At 63.0% G+C, this 20,273-nt stretch overlaps 1 protein-coding gene across 2 annotated transcripts; it reads left to right on the top strand.

Moving 5' to 3' along the window:
- The first annotated feature begins 16 nt into the window (after positions 1 to 16).
- Positions 17 to 11,055, top strand: MMAB (metabolism of cobalamin associated B). Of its 2 annotated transcripts, XM_056114491.1 has the most exons (9): positions 17 to 141; positions 2,394 to 2,455; positions 4,511 to 4,604; positions 7,233 to 7,290; positions 7,605 to 7,677; positions 7,880 to 7,977; positions 8,537 to 8,601; positions 9,144 to 9,203; positions 10,564 to 11,051. In XM_056114491.1, the coding sequence occupies exons 1-9, from the start codon at positions 26 to 28 to the stop codon at positions 10,661 to 10,663; spliced, it is 726 nt and encodes a 241-aa protein (XP_055970466.1). In that variant the 5' UTR covers positions 17 to 25; the 3' UTR covers positions 10,664 to 11,051. The 2 variants fall into 2 exon arrangements, with proteins under 2 accessions (XP_055970466.1, XP_055970467.1); XM_056114492.1 differs by lacking the exon at positions 9,144 to 9,203 and having other exon boundaries at positions 10,564 to 11,055.
- Positions 11,056 to 20,273: the final 9,218 nt, after the last annotated feature.

The following is a 20,273-nucleotide window of genomic DNA, read 5'->3' as shown; positions in this document are numbered from 1 at the left end:
CGCGGGAACCCGCGGGGTCACGGGCATGGCTGCGTGGCGCCTGGGTGGCCGCGTGGGCGCGCGTGGGTGCCGGGTTGCCGCCGGGCTCCTGCGTCCCCGTTTCCAGAGCCGCGGCCCCCCGGGCGGGGAGGACGGGGACAGGTGAGTGCCCCGCCCGGAGCGTCACCCGAGACACCCGCCGGCCTTCCGGGACCGGCGCCCGGTGACGTCACGCCGCCGGGAGGTCACGTGGCGGCCCCGCCGGTCGCCCTGGCAACGCGGAAGCCGCGCGGCCGAGGGGTGGGCCCGGCCCGCGGTCCGCAGGGGCCGCGTCCAGGGCCCCGGCCAGGCTTGGGCAGCCGGATGTGCCCCCCACCCCCCAGTCCGGCGGCCGCGGGCACCCTGGACCTGGGACCTTGCTCCCCGGGCCCAGAACTCGGAACCAGCCGAGACCACCAGGCCCCCAGGGACCTGTGCCTTGCAAGGAGCCCGTCCAACCCCGGGCCCCCGGGTAACCGTGGCGTGGCCCAGTGAAAGCTCCAGAGACGGGCTCGAGCAGTGCGTGGCCTTTTGGAAATGCTGGTCTGGCAGTTTCCGTCTTTCTCAGGATGCCCAGAAACCAAGTGGCTCGTTCCTTACCCCCCCCCCAAGAAGCTAAAGAGTGGCTTTTCTTGGGGGTGGAGGGGAGGGTCACACCCGGAGGTGCTCCTGGTTCTGCACCTCCTGGTTCTGCACTCCCGGCAGTGCTCGGGGGATCCTATGGGATGCCCTGGACTGAAGCCGGGTGGGCCGCGTGCAAGGCAAACGCCCTCCCCACTGCCCTGTGCTCTGGCCCCCGGGCTCTTAGAGTTTGGGGAAGGGTCAGAGGGAGAGCTCAGCGGGCCAGGTGCTCGCTTTGCCTGTAGGAAGCTCAGGTTCGATCCCTAGCACCGCCAGGAGCAACCCCAGAGCACGGCCGAGGGTGTCCCCCAATTTTTTTCTTCTTTAAAAGAGTTTGGGCTGTGTCGTGGGAAAAGCCATGGGTGAGGGGATCTGGATTAAGATAGTCCTGGGTCTGAATCTCAGCCCGACCACCCTTTCCGCCTCTGGTCACCTGGGAGGTGAATCCCTTCCTGGAAGCTGTTGTCTTTCTTGTGGTTAAACGGAAGCCGGAAGATCCCGGAGATTATCGTGGGAAATAATGTGTGAAGGCATACGCGTAGTAGAGGGCAGGGCCCGTGGAAAGTGGTGGTGAGTCCTTTTGGCCACAGAGCTCGTCCTCGAAGGATTTAAAGCTGAGGGATGGGGCCGGAACAATAGCCCAGCAGACCCGGGTTCAATCCCTGGCACCTCATTTGGTCCCCCAAGCACCACGAGGAGTGACCCCTGAGCTCAGAGCCAGGAGGAAGCCCCGAGCACTGCCTCTGTGGCCCTGAGATAAAAACTAAGAGGGATGGGACGGGGAGATAGCCCAGAGGCGAAGGTGTTTGCCTTGCGTGCGGCCGACCCTGATTTTGATCCCCTGCACCGCCTGTTGTGATCCTTGAAACACCAGCAGCCTCAGCACTGCCAGGTGTGGCCCAGACCTGCCTCCCTCCCCCAAAAAATCAGCTCAGTGGTGCAGCGTGTGAGAGCCCGAGTTCCATCCCTGGCACCACGTGGCCTTCATCCCTGGCTTCTTATGGTCCCAATTCACAATCACAACCATCCTGTTATTCATCGATTGCCTCGAGCAGGCCCCAGTAACGTCTCTTTGTCCTAGCCCTGAGATTTTTTTTTTTTAAGTGCCATATTCAAAGCTCTTTCAGAGTTAGGAGAATGAGACCCTTCTTTGTTACTGGTATTTGGCATATCGGGTACGCCACGGGGAGTTTGCCAGACTCTGCCGTGTGGGCAGGTTGCATTCGGTAGCCTGCCAGGTTGTCCAAAGTAAGAATGAGATGATAAGATGTTGTGCGGCTGCAAATGTGGCCGCGCGCTTCTGCGAGCTGGGTTTTATAGTCTCTGAATCTTGGCTGCTGATGGGATTACACAGCGCCAGGGGGCCAGTTGGAGGGTGTGACCCCCGCCTACTGGAATTTGGAGGATCTGGGTGGAGGATGGTCCCAATTAGAAAGGTGAAAAGTAGGGACAGCATTGCCTTGCACACAACTGACCCGGGTTCAATCCCCAGCATCTCATATGCACCTCCAAGCACTGCCAAGAGTTACTCCTGAGGACAGAGCCAGGAGTAATCCTGACCACCACCGAGTGTGGCCCAAAAAGCCGTACCAAAACATCCCCAACTAAGAGGATGGTGGGGAAGAGAGCACAGGGGGGCCCAGGGGCCAGGGATCCGTGTTTTCAGAGGCTGCGGGCTGCAGGCTCTCCTGACAGCGGGCCCCCAGCTGATTTCCGTCCGCACTCACCAGGTCTTCCTGCCTGTCCTTCACTAGGCCACAGCCTTCCTCGAAGACGCCTAAGGCCCCCAAGATCTACACCAAGACAGGAGACAAAGGTAAGACTGTGAGATGAAACATGAAAAGGAAAATGTGGCCAACTCTCATTCGATTCTTCCAGATTTTTGCAACTGGAGCAATAGCACAGCGGATAGGGCGTTTGCCTTGCATGCGGCCGACCCGGGTTCGATTCCCAGCACCCCAGAGGGTCTCCCAAGCACCTCCAGGAGTGATTCCTGAGTGCAGAGCCAGGAGTAAAGCCTGTACATCGCCGAGTGTGACCCAAAAAGAAAAAAAAAAAGTATCTCAGTGAACCTGTGGATATCCTGTGGTGAAAAGTACAGCCTTGTAAATGCAGAACACCTCAAACCTTGGGGACTCGTTGGATAAAAGTGGGCACGTGTGTGTATAAGCATGTGTTCAGACCTACATGGAATTGTCCTGTGGGAAGAAGAGGGAGTGAGAGGAGAGAAGAGGGAGCAGAGCAGCTTTAATTGATTCCTCTCGATGCTTTATTATTACCTGGTAGTGACCGTATATATCACTCTGATGGCTTTAACTATCCAGAGCATGATGGGCACATGGTGTAGGAACAGTGTCTGCCAGAAAAAGTGTTGGTCACAGTACTGGAAATCCCAGTCCCTCCACAAAACTGGTAAAAATTTAAAATTAAAGAAAAACCAGGAGAGAATTGTATCTAGAACATATGTTCCACAGAAATCAGCAAGACACTGTATCAACACGACATGATTTTGAAAACTTGAAAGCCATGCAGATCCCGAATACATGTTCTCTGGGGATAGATTCTCGGAAGTCTTCAAGCATGCACAAGATATCTCTCATTCTACCAAAGAGTATGTTCGAAATTGTTTGGAACAGCCGGTTTTATGTTTGGAAATGTTTATAAACTACAAGGAAAGAAATGGTACAGAGAGTAATAAATTGGGGGAGGTGGCGCTGATCCCCTGCAGCCCGGGACCCCCAGGGCCAGTCTCTGGTCAGGGCTGGGACCCCAGGGCCAGTGTCTGGTCAGGGCCAGGATCCTCAGGGCCAGTCTCTGGTCAGGGCCGGGACCCCCCAGGGCCAGTGTCTGGTCAGGGCCAGAACCGCCAGGGCTAGTGTCTGGTCAGGGCCAGGACCCCCAGGGCCAGTGTCTGGTCAGGGCCGGGACCCCCAGGGCCAGTGTCTGGTCAGGGCCGGGACCCCCAGGGCCAGTGTCTGGTCAGGGCCGGGACCCCCAGGGCCAGTGTCTGGTCAGGGCCGGGACCCCCAGGGCCAGTGTCTGGTCAGGGCCAGGACCCCCCAGGGCCAGTGTCTGGTCAGGGTTGAGACCCCCAGGGCCAGTGTCTGGTCAGGGCCGGGACCCCCCAGGGCCAGTGTCTGGTCAGGGCTGGGACTCCCAGGGCCAGTGTCTGGTCAGGGCTGGGACCCCCAGGGCCAGTGTCTGGTCGGGGCCGGGACCCCCCAGGGCCAGTGTCTGGTCAGGGTTGAGACCTCCAGGGCCAGTGTCTGGTCAGGGCCGGGACCCCCCAGGGCCAGTGTCTGGTCAGGGCCGGGACCCCCACGGCCAGTGTCTGGTCGGGGCCAGGACCCCCAGGGCCAGTGTCTGGTCAGGGTTGAGACCCCCAGGGCCAGTGTCTGGTCAGGGCCGGGACCCCCCAGGGCCAGTGTCTGGTCAGGGCCGGGACCCCCACGGCCAGTGTCTGGTCAGGGCTGGGACCCCCAGGGCCAGTGTCTGGTCGGGGCCGGGACCCCCAGGGCCGGTGTCTGATTAGGGCCAGGACCCCCAGGGCTGCGTCTCTGGCGTCCTGCTGGCCAGGAGATGCACACCTGAAGCCACGGTGCCGTCAGAGGAACTCGAAAGACTTGTGTTGTGTGATTTGGGGAGAGTTTAAGGTGATTGGGGCTTTGCTCTGCACTGCCAGGCGGCCAAGCGTTTTCAGTGACTGAGTATCTGGATCATTTTTTTTCTCTAGAAGGACCGAGGGGCCGGGTGAGCTGTGGCTGAAGAACAGCCGTAGGCCGGGAGAGCGGGGAGGAGAGAGGGCGAGAGGCAGGGAAAGAGCCGGGATGTTGGGGGGGGGCAAGTCCTCACCGAGGCCGACCTCCCGCAGGGTTCTCCAGCACCTTCACGGGCGAGAGGAGGCCCAAAGATGACCAGGTGTTCGAAGCTCTGGGAACGACGGACGAACTGAGTTCAGCCATTGGGTAAGGGGGAGTCCCTGGGGGGAGTCGGAAGTGGGCCTCGGTGGTTGTGATGCGGGTGAGGCCCTGAGGACCCAGACCGCCCCCAGGAACTGGCCCGGGGTGGGGGGTGGACAGGCCCTCCAGTGGACGCCGCCCAGTCGCCCCGTCACTGTGCCCATCCTCCTCCCTGGCTTCTGGGTTTCAGGCAAGGAGGCTCATGCTGCAGTGCTCACACCAGGCCACAGAGGCTTAGAGCTCTGCCCAGTCCACGGTGCGGGGTCCGGGGGTCCATCCTGGGGAGTCTTGTTCTCTTGGATATCCACAGCAGGCAGCTGGGGCAGGGAAGGCCCGGGTTGCGCTGTGGTCAAAAGCGACCCCCAAGACCCTCCCACTCGACCCCACCATGGGGGTCTACCTGTTCTGACTTTTGGGGGCGGGTATATTTCCGGGAGCCTGGGGGCGGGGTGAGCCTCTGGTCTGGAACCGGAAACTGAGGCAGAGGGAAATGGGGTCATCGGGAAGGTCTCGAAGCCTCGGCAGTGACACGCCTCTGGTGACGCTTGGCAGGCCACAGCCTGTCCCAGGAGCAGAAGCCCAGCCCCGAGGGCCACTGTTGCCAGCGGGGCCCCGGGGCCCGAGTGACCTTCTGTGCCCAGGCAGGTGAGGGTCGTGGCAGTCAGCTCATCCGGTTGCATGTTCCCTTCCGATGCACAAGCCCTTGTGGCTCCAGGTCAGCCGGCCTCCGGGGCCTCCGTGTCCGTGTCCGTTGCAAGGACCGAATGAGATAGTTTCAAGTTTCACCCTTAGGACAGAGCCTGGCGCAGGTAATAAACGTGTTAGTCCGTAGTGTTAGAGCCGTAGTACATCTGGACGGCGCTTGCCTTGCACGCAGCTGACCCGGGCTTGATCCCCGGCATCCCTCATGGCCCCCTGTGCCCTGCCAGGTGAGCCCCAAAGCCGAAATAAATAAATCACATTCTGAAGGGGTTGGAGAGATTGCACCAGCGAGCACAGTGACCACAGCCGATAGCAGATCCATCCCCAGCACCCATGTGATCCCTGGGGCACTGCTGGGCCTGATCCCGGAGCACAAAACCCGGAGACATCCCTGAGGGCCTCCAGGTGTGGCCCAAAAGTAGCCCTGTCACGCGCTGTCCTCCCGTTGGTCATCGATCTGCTCGAGCGGGCACCAGTAACGCCTCACAACAAATGGTGAGACCTGTTGTTACTGTGTCTGGCATATCGAATACGTCACGGGGAGCTTGCCAGGCTTTGCGGTGCGGGCGAGACACTCGGTAGCTTGCCGGGCTCTCTGAGAGGGGCCGAGGAATCGAACCCGGGTCGGCCGCGTCGGCCGTGTGCAAGGCAAACAGACGCCTTACCCGCCGTGCTATCGCTGCAGCCCTGTGGCTCCAGAGGAAACAGACAGAACATTCTCTGCGTGCCAGGCCTGGGGAGGCGAGGTTTTCGGGCCCGTGTGCAGCAGAGGAGGCCGCGGAGAGGGCAGAGGGCCGGGCAGGCAGGTGCAAGTGGAGGGGGGCCCGCCCCGTCAGCTGACGTGAGCAGGGAGTGTGGGAGCATCGGGCAGGGGGTCCCAGCTCTGCCCTCACCAGCCCCAGAGTCGGGGGCGCGGGGAGCGGGCGGGCGAGCGGGCCCCAAACGGGGAAGTCTCTTGGAGCTGGACGGGAGCTGCCGGGGCGCAGCCTCCCCCCACCCCCGGCCCTGCGCCCCCTCCGCCTGCCTCGGTGCCCAGAGGCGGCCCCTGGCTCCTGCTTCAGCCTCGCGCCTCTGTGCCCTGGCCGTGCCCTGGCCGTCGGGGTCTGGTGAGGAGAGACGCCAGTGGGGGGGCGGGCGAGCAGGTATGGGGACATTACTGGCGCCTCTCCACGCTCTGTGGTCCCGCGGAGAGCCCAGTAGCCCTGAGGGCTGGAGGCCCGCCCTCCCACCCCACCCCCGTTCCACCCCCCCATTCCACCCACTTTGTCCCAGAAACCTGCACACCCTACTTTCTGTTCCCTGCCAGAGGTGGTGGGGGGAGTCCCAGGGCCCTTCCTTACCTCACCCCCCACCCAGCCCAGCCCAGGAATATCTGCCTAGCCAGCACCACCTCCTCCAGGAAGCCCTCCCTAAGGCCAGACTTTCTTTTTTTTTTTTTTTTTTTTTATCTTTTTGGGTCACACCCAGCAAATTCTCAAGGGTTACTCCCGGCTTTGCAATCAAGAATCACTCCTGGCGGTGCTCTGGGGACCCTATGGGATGCTGGGAATCGAACCCGGGTCAGCCGTGTGTGAGGCAGACACCCTCCTCGCTGTGCTATGGCTCTGCCCAAGGCCAGATTGTGAGGGCGCTTCCGTCCCTCTGAGCAGTGACCTTTCACCGCTGCTGCTCTGGTCCTGCCTGTGGTGGCCAGTGTCCAGCGCCCAGCATTGCGGCTGGGTCTCTGTCAGTCCAGTCTCCTGGGCAGGGCTGGAGGAGGCGCGGTGCCAGGCCGAGTGAGGGGGTGGAGGCCCCAGCAGGCCCCAAGCGGTGGTGACGGTCCTGCCGTCTGTGTCTGTGCCATGGGTTGAGGGCCATCCTGGGAGCGTCTGCCCCCGGCACCCTGACGGACCGGGCAGCTGCGTGAGGGCACGGTGTGTCCTTGTCCTGCAGGGTTGCCATGGAAATAGTCACGGAGAGAGGCCACCCGTTTGCTGACGAGCTCCAGAAAGTGAGTGACGGGCCCGTCCCCCCTGAGCCCTCGGGCCCTGGGACCCCCACTCCCTCTGGGGCCGCCCAGAAGTGGGGACCCACACGCAGCCGCCCTCGGTCCCATCCTGCAGGCAGGAAACTAGCCTCCAGCTGCAGGGGAGAGGCTCGGGACGCGGGGCTGATGGCGGGAGGGTCCCTCGGCCGTTCCTGGGGCCCGGTCCCTTCTCAGCGGTCTGTGCTGGCCCAGTAGAGGCTCACTGGAGGCTCCGCGGTGGCCACTGGTGGAAGGGTCTGGCCTCCCCGGCCCCAGCCCCTGCCTCTGTTGCTTCCCAGATCCAGTGCTCGCTGCAGGACGTCGGCTCCGCCCTGGCGACCCCGCGCTCCTCGGCCAGGGAGGCACACTTGAGTAATTCTCTCTTCGAACCCCAGGGTCCGGGGTGGGGGGGTGACAGGCCTCCCCTGGGTGGTGTGTGTCGGGGATCTGCCAACCCCTCGAACCCGGAGGGGGCGGCTCCAGCCCACGCGGCGGGAGCCGTGTTTGGGGTGCTCAGGTGGAGGGGGTGGTCTGTGGGGGGCCCGGGGCCTCAGTCTGCCCCTCGACACCCCAGAACGCAGCGCATTCGAGGCGGGGCGCATCCAGGAGCTGGAGCAGTGGATCGACGCATACACCCGCCAGCTGCCTGCGCTCACGGCCTTCATCCTGCCCGTAGGTCCCCCCAGAGGCAGCCCCCCCGGAGCCTTGAAAACAGCGTCGGGGGCTGGAGCGATAGCACAGCGGGGAGGGCGTTTGCCTTGCACGCGGCCAACCCGGGTTCGATTCCCAGCATCCCGTATGGTCCCCTGAGCACCGCCAGGGGTAATTCCTGAGCGCAGAGCCAGGAGAAACCCCTGTGCGTCGCCGGGTGTGACCCAAAAGCAAGAAAGAAAGAAAAAAAAAAGAAAGAACAGTGTCAGTCACCCCCAGAGAGGCAGCCCAGCAGTGCCAGGAGGGTTGCAGGGGTCGGGGGGGTCTGTGAGGAGCCAGGGAGGTGCCGAGGGCCCCATCTCTGAGGGCATTGGGCTGGGGGACGCCGGGAATGGAGCCCCTGACCCCACAGGCCTGGCCCAACCCTGCCCCCGGGCCGAGCTCCCCGCAGTGGCCATGGCTGTGTCCCCAGCCCTGAGTCTTCCGGGTCCTCCGAAGGGGCACCCGGTGACTATCTGGTAGGGCCCCATCCGTCTGTCCGTCCACCCGCGGGCCCCCGCTGACCACTCTCTCCTTTCAGTCTGGGGGCCCAAGCAGCGCGGCCCTGCACTTCTGCCGGGCAGTGTGCCGGCGGGCTGAGAGGCGGTGAGTCACGGCTGCGTGTGTGTGTGGGGGGGGGGTTGGGGAGGGTACAGGGAGGCGCCCTCCTCAGTCAGCACGGGGGAGGGGAAGGAGCAGGTGCAGGGAGCGGAGGGGAGGTTGCAGGGGTCTCATTGGCCATCGGGACCCTCGCAGTATCCGCAGCCGTGCAGCCCCGTTCCTGCAGGTGGGTTTTGGGGTTCGCACCAGCTGAACTTCACACCCACGGCATCCCAGGGCTTGCTGCTGGTATGGGGTTGGCCACAGTCTCCCCTCTAAAGCATCTGCTTTCGGGGCTGCGGAGTGGAGGGGACCTTTCCGACCCTGGAGGTCGCCCCAAGTCTCAGCAGCCTTGGAAACATAGGTCCACGGACCCTAACCCCTGGAGGCCGGGACACACCTCCACGCCCGGCCCAGGGTGGCCATAGCTGCAGACGGGGTACAGCACGGACACCCGCCCTCCCAGCCCTCTCCCCTGGGCTGGGACATGCTGACCGGGGGTTGGCCCAGCCCCCTGCGGCGGCCTCACGGCGCGTTTCCTCTTCCAGCGTGGTGCCGCTTGTCCAGTCGGGCGAGACGGACGCGAACGTGGCCGTGTTCCTGAACAGGTGCGCGGTCCGGGCCCTGTCCCTGAGGAGGCAGGGCGTCGTGGGCAGGGGGAGGGGACCGGGAGAAACCTGGGTGGGAGGGGCAGCTGCGGGTCTGGGCAGGGAGGGGGGCTTGGGGGTCCCGTCCAGTGGAGGTGGCCCGTCCTCAGCCTGCCTCCCTCCCCCAGCGGCCTGGACCTGTCCCGTGCCACACCCTGGGCCTGTTCACTGCTGGCTCTGGCCTTCGAGGGCCCCGGGGCCGGGCGAGAGTTTGGGAAGGGGACGGGGCGGGGCAGGGGCGGGCGTAAGGGCCTGGCGCCTTGGTGCCGTCACCCTTCCCACTGGGACACGGGCGGTTCCTTCTGGGGGCCAGTGGGGCGAAGGGGAGTCCCGGCCCATCCACCATGAGCAGGAGCATGGGGTGTGGGGTGCTGGCTTCCAGGGGCGCCCCTTCTGGGCGGGGCCCTCCTGAGCAGGACCCTTCTGAGGCTGTGGGGACGAGATGGGGAGGGGCGGGGGGTGCTGGCCTGGGGGCGGGTCCAGCAGGAGTCCTGAGGGCAGCAGAGAGCCGGGGGCACGGGGGCCGCTGAACTGGGGGGTCTCAGACTCAGTGCTGGGCCCTTCGGGGTAGGCTTGGTGTCTTGTGTCTTGGGGCGCTGACGGGGGTCTGGGAAGAAGGAAGGACCAGGCTCCAGTCCCACTTTCCCAGAGTGCCCGTGGCCCCGGGAGGGGCCGTGACCACCTGGAGGGCGGCAGTAGACCCAGTCAGCTGGCACGGCCCACTTGTCCGCTTCAAGGAGCTGTATTTGGAGCACGGGCACCAAGTTGCGTTTTCCTGGGGAGGGGGCGGAAGGCCGTGTTGGTCCAGCCTCACCCCTAGAATGCCCACGAACTCCAGTGTATCTGGAGACAGGTCAGTTGGCATGGCTGGGTCGGGGCATGAGGAGTGGCCCGTGGTCGCTCTGTGTCCTCTGATGCCCAGAACCGCCCCTGCTGCCCCGCCATGAAGAACGCTCCAGGACTTTTGCGGAACCCGGGCTGAGACCATGGCTCCAGCCCCCGCCCGCCTGCACCTGCCCCGTGGCCTCGGTGCCTCGTGCCCCCTCGACTCTGACAGTGGCGGCAGCACTTGGTCCTGACCACGGGTGCAGACACGCACCCTGAACGGCCCAGAGAGGGGCAGCGGCCAGCCCCGGGCCAGAGCCGGGCGCTTGGGGGGGTGGAGGCCGCCCCGGTGCCATCCATCACGCCCAACTTGTGCTCCCCGCCCCCCGTGCTCCAGGCCAGTGATCGATCTTCCTCCCCAAAGGCTGAGCTGAGCAGGACCCAGTTAGCATTGATTTCACCCGCCTCCTGCCAATGCCTGTCTCTGTCCCCGCAGGCTCAGCGACTATCTCTTCACGGTGGCCAGGTACGCCGCCATGAAGGAGGGCAGGCAAGAGAAGATCTACAAGAAAGACGACCCGGCCCCCCGAACCTGAGGGGAGGTGCGAACAGTGGGTCCGGCTGGCAGGCGGGCGGGGGACCGTGGAAGGAAGGAAGGAAGAGCCCCCACGGTGCCGGCAGCCCCCCTCGGACTGGGTTCCCACCCCCGCGCCTGCACCCCCGAAACGGCAGCTGCTTCGAAGGGAGGCTGGGCTCTGACCCACCTCAGTCTCCACAGAGGGGCAAGACCACCCAAGGGAGCAGAGAAGGAGAACGAGGGGCGGGAACCTCAGGCCTGAGTGGGTGAGGCTTCGCGTCATGTCACTGCCAGCCAGGTCACCTGCCACTCCGCCCCAGCACCCCTGCACCAGGTCTGATCCCCAGACCTGGCCGCAGGGCTCAGCCCAGGCCCCCGGATGGACCCTGGACCCCCTGATCAGTGCGGGGGAGGACCCCCGGGGAAAATGAAAAATAAAAGTGGAGAGACTGTACGTTCAGGGGTCAGCTCTTTAGTTATTATCGAGTGGAGGGGTGTGTGCGCGCGCACGTGTGTGTGTGTGTGTGTGTGTGTGTGTGTGTGTGTGTGTGCGCGCGCGCATGCGCACTGAAGGTGCCTGACGCTGCCTGTGCTTACATTCACACCTGATGGGGCGGGCTGGGCTGGCAGGAGGCGGGAGTTGCGTCACCCTGAGCCTCCGTCCCCGCCCTCACGTGGGGGGCGCCAGCTGCCGGTTGACCAGCGAGGTCAGGGGGATGTGGCAGGCGGGCCTGGGGCTGCCTGTGGGGTGGCTGAGGGAACCATCGCCCCGGCGCGGGGCCCCCAGAGAGCAGGTCCCCTTGCCTGCACGGACGGGACTGTGGTGAGGCCCAGGTCAGTGCCACCCAGATCCAGGCCACAGCTGCAGTTGACTTAAGCGGTCGCCACTATCCCTCCCACTCAGAAACGCCCCTGCCAGGGCCAGCTGTGTCCTTGGCAAGGGGATGAGGACGAAGGCGAGGAAGTCACCCGGCCGCCGAGGAGCAAGGAGTGTGCGCTGCTCCCGGCAGGAAGGGACTCCAGCCATGCGGGCTCCCACGGCCATTCAAGGCCCATTTGGCCACGTGTCTTTATCCAGGGCCAGCCCAGCTCAGGGCACCTGCCGGCCCCAGGGCAGGAGGCGGGCAGCTGCTCACTCGGCCTCTGTCTAGTCTGCTGGGTACACCGCAGCAGCTGCGTGTCAGAGGGACGGGCCGGCTCATGCTCCTGGGCCTGTCCGTTCCCGGCAGGTGAGTGAGGGCACGCCTCCGGGGTGGGGCCAGTGGGGTGTCTGGAGTAGGCTGCCACCAGGCCTGGGCCCCAGCAGGTGCCCCTCGAGGCCCCAGACAGGCGGGCACCAGGACGGGCCAGGGCAAGGAGTGGCAGAACTGACCACTCCAGACCTGACCATCTGCCCCGCCCAGACTCTCCCTGCGAGGGGCAGCCGGAGATGACCAGGCCCCGCTCGGCCATGGCGCAGCCTCAGAGGACGGGACAGCTGGGGATAAACACGGAGCCCCAGCCTGACCGGGGCTCTCACCTGGAGCCCAGTGCAGCAGCCTTGCTGGGTGGGGCGCGGCCCGCCCCCGTCCCCTTCATCCATGCCCATGTGTCCAGCTTCTGGGCCAATTTAAGGGGTGTTTCTCACACTGTCATCCCAGGAAAAGTTCTTTTTTTAATTTTTGTTGTTTTGGGGACCATATGGGGTGGAGCACAGCGGGCAGGGCGTTTGCCTTGCACGCGGCCGAGCCAGGTTCGATTCCTCTGCCCCTCTCGGAGAGCCTGGCAAGCTACCGAGAGTATCCTGCCCACACGGCAAAGCCTGGCAAGATAACCATGACGTATTCGATATGCCAAACACAGTAACAAGTGTCACAATGGAGTCGTTACTGGTGCCCACTCGAGCAAATTGATGAACAACGGGAAGACAATGACAGTGACGATTATTGTTGTTTTGGGGACCATATGGGGTGCCAAGGATTGAACCCAGGTCTGCTGTGTGTAAGTCAAGCATCCTACCCGCTGTCCCATCTTTTGGCCCCAGGAGAAACAAATTCTACTGAGGGGGTGCAGAGAGGGCCCGGACTTGAAGGCTTCTCTCTGCCTGCCCTCTGGCGCAAAAAAAACAATAAATAAATAAATGTTGGAGGCTGGAGCGATAGCACAGCGGGTAGGGCAAAGTTTGCCTTGAACGCGGCCAACCCAGGTTCAACTCCCAGCATCCCATCTGGTCCCCTGAGCAGCTCCAGGAGTAATTCCTGAGTGCAGAGCCTGGAGGAACCCTTGTGCGTCGCCGGGTGTGACCCCAAAATAAATAAATAGAACTGGAGTCAACTTCCCTTCCAGGCAGCTGACCCAGGTTCAATCCCTGGCATCCCGTAGGGTCCCCCCAAAACTGCCCAGAGTGATTCCTGAGAGCAGAGCCAGGAGGAACCCCTGAGCATTGCCACTGGGGTCCCAAAACAAATACCCATCGTTTTGATGATTGAGAGTTGTATGTGCCTGTGTTAATTATGAGGGGGGATTCTTAAGGGGTTCTCAGGAGGCCCCCAGGGACACCTCAGCCCTCATGCCAGTGGTTCAGTGTGAGCCCAGATGTGATTCCGAGGACGGGCCAGCCCCCGGGGTGGCTCAGGGCACCAAGTGTGCTAGGGGTCCCCCAGGGTCAGTGTGAGATGCACTGTCCCCCTGTGCCATCTCTTCAGCCCCAGTGAGAACCTTTCTTGGCGGGGCTCACCTGCCCCTGCAGTGCTGGGGGTCCGCACAGTACCGGGGGTGGAGCCTGAGCCTCCCCTGCCCTGCTGTAGTGTTGCTCAGGGGGGACGGTGTCCACGAGGGAACCCCAGTGAGGACAGTTCTGGCCAGCTGGGGGACAGGCTCTCGGTCACCACCTCAGAGCACGCCTGAGCCCGGGGGTCCTCTTGGCTCCCCTCTCTGCAGGCGACAACCCTGAGGCTCGGGAACTGACTGTTGGGGAATCGGCCCCCAGAGGTGGACCCAGACGTGGCCCGGGCCCCCCGAGGGCAGTGCCGGCCATGGGCAGGGCCCAAGATCTCGTTCTCAGCCTGCTTCTTCCCAGCGCGTGATCCTGGCCCCTGGAATGCGCCTTTTCCACCCCGTGATTTTCACAGCCCGAGCTCCTAACACATCCCAGTGACAAACGTCACCCGTTTTGAGTCCCCGTCAGTGACAATGTCGCCACCCCACCTCCACCTCGCCCCCTTCCCCTTCCCCACACAGTCCCTCCAGTTTGATGATCGCTCCTAACCCAGTTACGCTACTGATCCCGTAAGAGGTCAGAGGCATTTGAGTCGAATTGAGGGCAGTTCGAGGTATAATAAATTCCTCGTGAGCACGACATCCATAAGCATCCAGCAGGATTCGCGGGGTGTGGGGGCTAGCGCGTGGACCAGTGTTGTGTGTTTGTGTGTGTGTGTGTGTGTGTGTGGGCGGGGGGGAATTGTCTGGCAGCCTGCTGCCCAGGGGGTGGTTTCCCAGCCTGGGTCTGTTGCTTCCCTGTGCGAGACAGTGCTCACCCCATGTGGAGGTGGGGGACGGGGACACTGGGGAATCTGGGGGGTGTCCCTGGTCCTACCCCATGGATTCAGAAGGTGAAGATGAAGGCTCTGTTCATGCACACATGCACACACACACACACGCGCACACACATGCGCACACAAGCACGCACGCGTGATCACAAATGTATGCAGAGTAACGTGGAGCCCCTTTGGGGGGCCGACAGGTGCAGCCTTGAAGAGCCAGAGGGGTGGTGGGCTGCCGGGAGGCCTGACTGGCTGCCAAGGTGTGAGCAGCGCCGGCTAGGCCAGTCAGTGGCCCTGACCCCAGGCCTCCCCAGACCTGCTACATCATCTGTCAGAGGACAAAGCCACAGCCGCAGGGAGAGGCCCACGAGGCAGTGCTCCCGAGAGTGTCAGAGCTGTCTCTGGGCTTGTTTGGTATCGTTGTTTGAATGCGTGTCCCGGCTCGGGCTGAGTCATCTGTTGACACCTCACCTCCAGCCTCTTTTGTAACTGGGAAGGATTCCAGCTTCCAGGCCTGGCGAGTGAGCCAGACGCCCGGCCGGGCCAGCACGCGGAGATGGAGTCATCCCGGATCGTGGGTTTCTTCTGTTCAGCCCGGGGCGCCCAGAGGACCCGAGCAGGCCTCTGCCTGGCTCAGACTTGCCGAGGTGGGTCACGGGGTTCGGCTCAGGCCAGGGTGGCGGCTCCAGAACACCATGTCAGGGAAAGGGCCAGGAGAGGATCCGATGAGCACCGAGGGAGCGCACGTCCTTGGCCCGTTTCATAGAGTTTAATAGAGTTTCCTCCTCCGCTTCATAGAGTTTCTGGAGGCTGTTGCTTTGTCGCTGATAAGCCCACGGCGTCAAGTGAGGCGTCAAGTGTCTTGCTAAGCACCTCGGTGCAGGTGAACTTCCCAGTGCTCACGAGGCTGAAGTTTTGACTAGCAGCACCCCAAATCAGAGATGCGAGCACAGGGTCCCGAGAGGTGGGAAAGGGGCTTCCCCCAGGCCCCCAGCTCCAGGAGATGGGGCCAGCCTTACAGCTAGGGCGCTGCGCCACCAAAGCCCCTTACTCGACACGAAGTCGTGTGTGTAGCTGCGACCTGACACACCTTGCTCTCCCCAGAACCCTCGGGTACGGACAGCCACTCTCCCCATTTCACAGATGAGGTGTCTGAGGCTCAGAGGGGTGAAGTCATTTGTTCGAAATCACTGTGTCCCCTGGGGTGGGAAAGCAGATTACATATATGATGCCAGACTGAACCCCATAGGTGGCCGTCACATCCCCCTACCTCTTCACCAAGATTCCTGACATGTCTGGGTCTTGCCTGTGAGTCTGTGGTGGTACTCAAGGCTGTGTAGTAAAGACTACTATGACCTGGAGAGCAGTACTTGGGTCACTGCAGTCGTCTCGGGTCTGTGTAGCAGTGGTCATTGAGTCTATGCAGTGGTATCCAGTCCAGTGCAGTCTTCCGCGTAAGAGAAGCTGGACCTGTGTAGCGGTCTCTATTCAGTGGAACTTGGGTGTGTACTCAGGTATGTGGAGGAGTGCTTGGTTATTTGGGTTATTTGGGACAGCAATGCTGAGGTGTGTAGCAGTACTTAGGTGTGTGTTGTAGTACTTAGGCATATGGAGGAGTACTGGGCATGCGTAGCAGTACTTGGGTGTGTGGGGCAGTACTGGTTTTATGGAGCAGTACTTGGCATGTATGTAGTAGTACCTGGGTTTGTGGAACAGTACTCGGGTGTGTGGAACAGTACTCGGGTGTGTGGAGCAGTACTCGAGGGCAGAGCAGTACCAGGGTCGGTGGGACCTTCCACGCCCCCCCCCCACTTTACTGCCCAAAGCAGCCCCCCAGGCATTCGCTGGGTCAGGGGTGTCAGGCAGCAGGGAAGAGTGGACGCTGGGCCTGAACCCGGGTGTGTCTCCGTCACACACACCCCTGCCTCCCCACCGAGACTCCTGTGGCCTGAGTCTCCGTGGGGTCAGGAGAGGGACCCCCGATTCTTCTGTGGAGGCAGCAAGGAGGGAGGGATTTGATGAGCGGGTGCGGCCCCCAGTACAGCGACCCCCCAGGGAAGGGCGGACGCGGGCTGGGTGCAGAGCTGACGAAGCAGAAGGCAGAGCGGGCCCAGCCCCCTCGGAGCCGGTGGCTGCTGACTTGCCCTGCCACCAGCTGCTCCGGGGACAGGCTGGGGGCCCGCGCCCCCCCCCCCCCCCGCGTAGGCGCCTCCAACCGCCGATCACCTTGGAAGGGTCGAGCAGACAGGCGTTGCGAGGGCTCGTTTATTCTTGCTCATGGAATTGACGGCTTCCCCGGGTGGCGCGCTGTCGGGACGGGAAGCGTTGGCCCCAGCGCCTCTTGCTGCATGACTGCCCGAGACGCGTGTACATCTGTTAGCTCCGTGGGAGCCGTAGGGGGAAATGAGGGTCCCCATCACTCAACCAGATGCGGTGGCAGCCAAGGAAAGGCACCCCGGCGCCTGGGGGAGGGGGAGGTGCCCACGGGCAGGGCGGGCGGGGCCTGCCTGGCACCCGGGTACCGAGGAGGAACTGGGCGTCCACACCTGGGGAGGTGTGTGTGTCGGGCTGTTGTTGGGCCCAGTTCTGAGGCAGGGACAGAGACAGAGTGCCTCTCCACTTCTGGGGAGACCGGAGATAGGAATATCGGCTCACGGGGACAACTTGGCAAGTCCTGGCAAGGGCTCGAGATGGGCATCCTGGCGCCCGAGGGAGATACAGCAAAACACAAGAGTGGGAGACAGTGTCCAGTGATGGGGGCTCAGTGATTCGGTGAGTGAAAGGGGTCGGGAGACAGCCCAACGCATGCCCGGTGCCACAAGGTCCCGCAAACACCACTGGGAGTGGCACCCGGCACTGCCTGGTATGGCACAAAATAAAGGCGACCCCCCCACAAGGGGCTGGAGGAAGTGGGGTGGGGACGGGAGCAGGTACTAGGCTCTGGGTTCTGTCCCCCAATCCCTACCCCGCACCCAACACACTAACCGTTGGGGCTGGGGAGATGGTACAGTGAGCAAGGCGCTGCCCCTGCATGCAGTGGACCAGGGTTCGATCCCCAGGACCCCTTTGGCCCCTTGGATCCTGCCTGGAGTGACCCACGGGCACGGAGCTAGGCGTTAGCCTTGGGTACCACTGGGAGTGATCTCAAAACAAGAAATCAAAAGGTGCCAATTGCGTGGCTCAGTGTCCCCCCTTAGGAGACCTTTGTCCCTTTGTCGCTGTGCACCTGCAAGTCCCTCCTATGAGATCATCCTGTATCTGTCCCTTTCTCGCCGGAGCCACGCAGCATGAGATCTCTCTAGTTTATCTCTTTTGCTGCAAACTGCACGATTTTGTCCTTTCCCAGAGCTGCATAGTATTCCACAGTGCCTTGGTCGTCCACCCAGAGTTGGCCCTTTAGCTTGTTTCCAGACCTGGGCTACTGTCCCCAGCACGGTGGCCGCCTCTGTCACGTGTACGGGATTGAGAGCAGACGAAGAGCCTGTCTGTGGATTGTCTCCCTGGGCTCTGCCTCCGGGAACATCGCTCACACTTGACCTGGACACCCGGGCACGCTCACAGGAGGAGAGATGCCACCATTGCCAAGTGGCCAAACCAGCACCCAGCGCAGGCCTGGCTGTGCCCCGTCCAGCTTCCTTGCCCTGTGTCTGCTGAACCGGGAAGGGCTCCCCACTGGGGGAAGGAAGGACAGACAGAGGGCTGGTGGGAAAGGAGCCCAGGGGGCGGAGGGCGAGGGGACCGAGTCCCGATGGGCCATCCATTAGTAATGTCTGCAGCTCCCCTGGAGGTGGTGAGCCCCTGCGGACAGGGCTGCCCGCCAGCTGCCAGGCCTATGTGGCACCATCCGTGACTCTGACAAGTGTCCAGGCTGCCGGTCCCGCATGGCCTCAGTGCCCCTCACGGCATGTGCCACCACACCCCAGCATCCGCGAGTGGGTGGGAGTGGAGAAAGGCTCCTGAGACTCTCTGGGTCCCCACCCCAATCCCTCCTGCAGCCCCGTCTGGGCCAGCCCGGGTGACTTCCCCTGCCCCCAGGGCAGCTAACGCTGAGGGTGGAAGGGGCCTTCAGAGTGGGGGGGGGGGTGGCCGATTCCTACCCCAGAGCCTCCGGCTTGTAATGTGGCACCATGTCTGCACCCACCTTCTTCCCTGCAGGAGCAGCTCTGCTCCCAAGTCCCTCGGGCTGGGCATGGCCCCGGAACTCCTGCCCTTGGGGACAGCTGTGTGCTGGCACCTGAGCCGCCATCCGCCCTGCTGCGCGCCGGGCCGTGAGCACGCACGCTTCCGTCTCATTCCCTATTGGGCCGTCCCCCTCTCCTTTGAGCCCCCCGCCTGGGTTCCCACGACTATGTTTCCTGGGGGCTGGCTCAGAGACCCATTTCTTTCTTAAGTGGGTCACACCGGCAATGCTCAGGGTGTGACTCCTGGCTCTGCACTCAGGATTCCTCCTGGTGGTACTCAGGGGACCATATGAGATGCCGGGGATTGAACCCCGGGTCGGCTGCGTGCAAGGGAAACACCGTCCCCGCTGTCCTATGGCTCCATGGCTCCGGCTGGGCAGACAGAGTGCACCCTCAGAGCCCGGGCTGGGCCCATCAGGGGTCTTAACGGTGCTGCCGCGGCTGCCGATATGACAACGAAGTCCACAGAGCTGAAGACCTGCCAGCCAGGGTCACCCTGACTCGGCTTTTTTTGTTTTTGTTTTTGGCTTAGTTTTGGGTCATACCTGGCGATGCTCAGGGGTTCCTTCTGGCTCTGCACTCAGGAATTACTCCTGGCAGTGCTCGGGGACCCTATGGGATGCCGGGGATAGAACCTGGATTGGTGGCATGTAAGGCAAACGCCCTCCCCGCTGTACTATCACTCCGGCCCCAAGATGCGAACATTTTCTTAGGGGGAAAGTTTCCCAGGTGGTGTCCGTGAGCCCAGCGATTCTTGGCCAGGAGAGAAAGGGGGTGAGATGCGGGGGTCACAACTGAACGGGAACCACAGCTCTCGCTGCGCCAAAGCCCCGACTCTCAGCATTGCCCTTAGAGCCAGAATCAGGGGCCAGAGCACTTGTACAGCATGGAGAGCACTCACCTGGCACGCGGCTGACCCCCGCCGCCCCCTATGGGGCCCCGAAACAGATGCAGGCTCAGCCCGAGCTCTGGGTCAGCTGGACACAGGCCCATGTCCGCCAACCTGGTGACTCTGAGAGGCGGCTCAGGCCTGACTCTGCACCTCAAAGGGTAGAGAGCACTGTGGAGCCCACCTGGGCGTGTGTGTGTGTGTGTGGTGTGTACTGTGGATCCTGCCTGGGCCTGTGTGTGTACAGCCAACACTGAGCATGTGGGCCTTCTTCGCGAGGGGAGTGGCGAGTGCCCACTGCAGAGCTGCCTGTCCCCATGCCTGCCCTGCCAGTGCCCCAGCACCTCTGCCCTGACCCTCTGCTGGGACGCGCTGACACCAGTGAGCACGGCCGTGCTTCCATGTCCAGGGTCCGCTCTGGAGGACAGAAGACCCGGCCCCACGGACTGTCCCCTCCCCCGCCGGGTGTGGGCGCGGACAGGCAGAGCCTGTGGCAGGAGGGCCTGGGCAGTCCCGCTGGAGAGTGCAAGGGCAGGGAATCGGGCCCCCCACAGGAAGCACAGGTCCTCCCGCCTCGTCCTTGCTCTGCCTTTTCCTGGGAAGTGATGAGGGGGGCTTCCAGTTCTGCTGATGATTCAGGTGACTCTGCTCTGTAGGCAGGGAGGCAGATCCAGCCGTGCCTGGGGCTCCTGCATGCACAGCCTGTGCCCAGCCCTCAGGGCCAGCTCTGGATTCTGTGCCACTTGGCGGGGAGGGCAGCCGGGGAATCTCAGCTAACTCGGTTGGAGGCCAGGGCCGGGGACCAGTGCTCCTGGGGAACCCGGGCCACCCAGGTGCAGGCTTGGTCTCCAGGCCACAGCCAGCGATGCGCAGGGGACCAAGCAGGGTGGGCCATGCCTTTGTGTTTGGGGGTCACACCTGGTGATGCTCGCCATAGGGGATCGCACCCGTGTCTGCCAGGTGCAAGGCCACGTGTCTGTCAGTCACTCTGGCCCCATGGGCTGCGCCTGGACTCCTGGCTGCCCCCTGGCTGTCCCC

The sequence above is a fragment of the Sorex fumeus genome, unplaced genomic scaffold, assembly GCF_029834395.1.
Source record: "Sorex fumeus unplaced genomic scaffold, SorFum_2.1 ptg000025l, whole genome shotgun sequence".
NCBI classification, from domain to species: domain Eukaryota; kingdom Metazoa; phylum Chordata; class Mammalia; order Eulipotyphla; family Soricidae; genus Sorex; species Sorex fumeus.
The sequence above is the reverse complement of the archived record's forward strand: the minus strand, read 5'-3'. Positions and strand labels throughout refer to the sequence as shown.

Coding starts and splice junctions, on each gene's coding strand:
- MMAB (XM_056114491.1), top strand. CDS start 26: ATGGCTGCGTGGCGCCTGGGTGGCCGCGTGGGCGCGCGTGGGTGCCGG. Junction 2,456..4,510: donor CACCAAGACAGGAGACAAAG/GTAAGACTGTGA, acceptor GACCTCCCGCAG/GGTTCTCCAGCACCTTCACG. Junction 8,602..9,143: donor TGCCGGCGGGCTGAGAGGCG/GTGAGTCACGGC, acceptor TTCCTCTTCCAG/CGTGGTGCCGCTTGTCCAGT.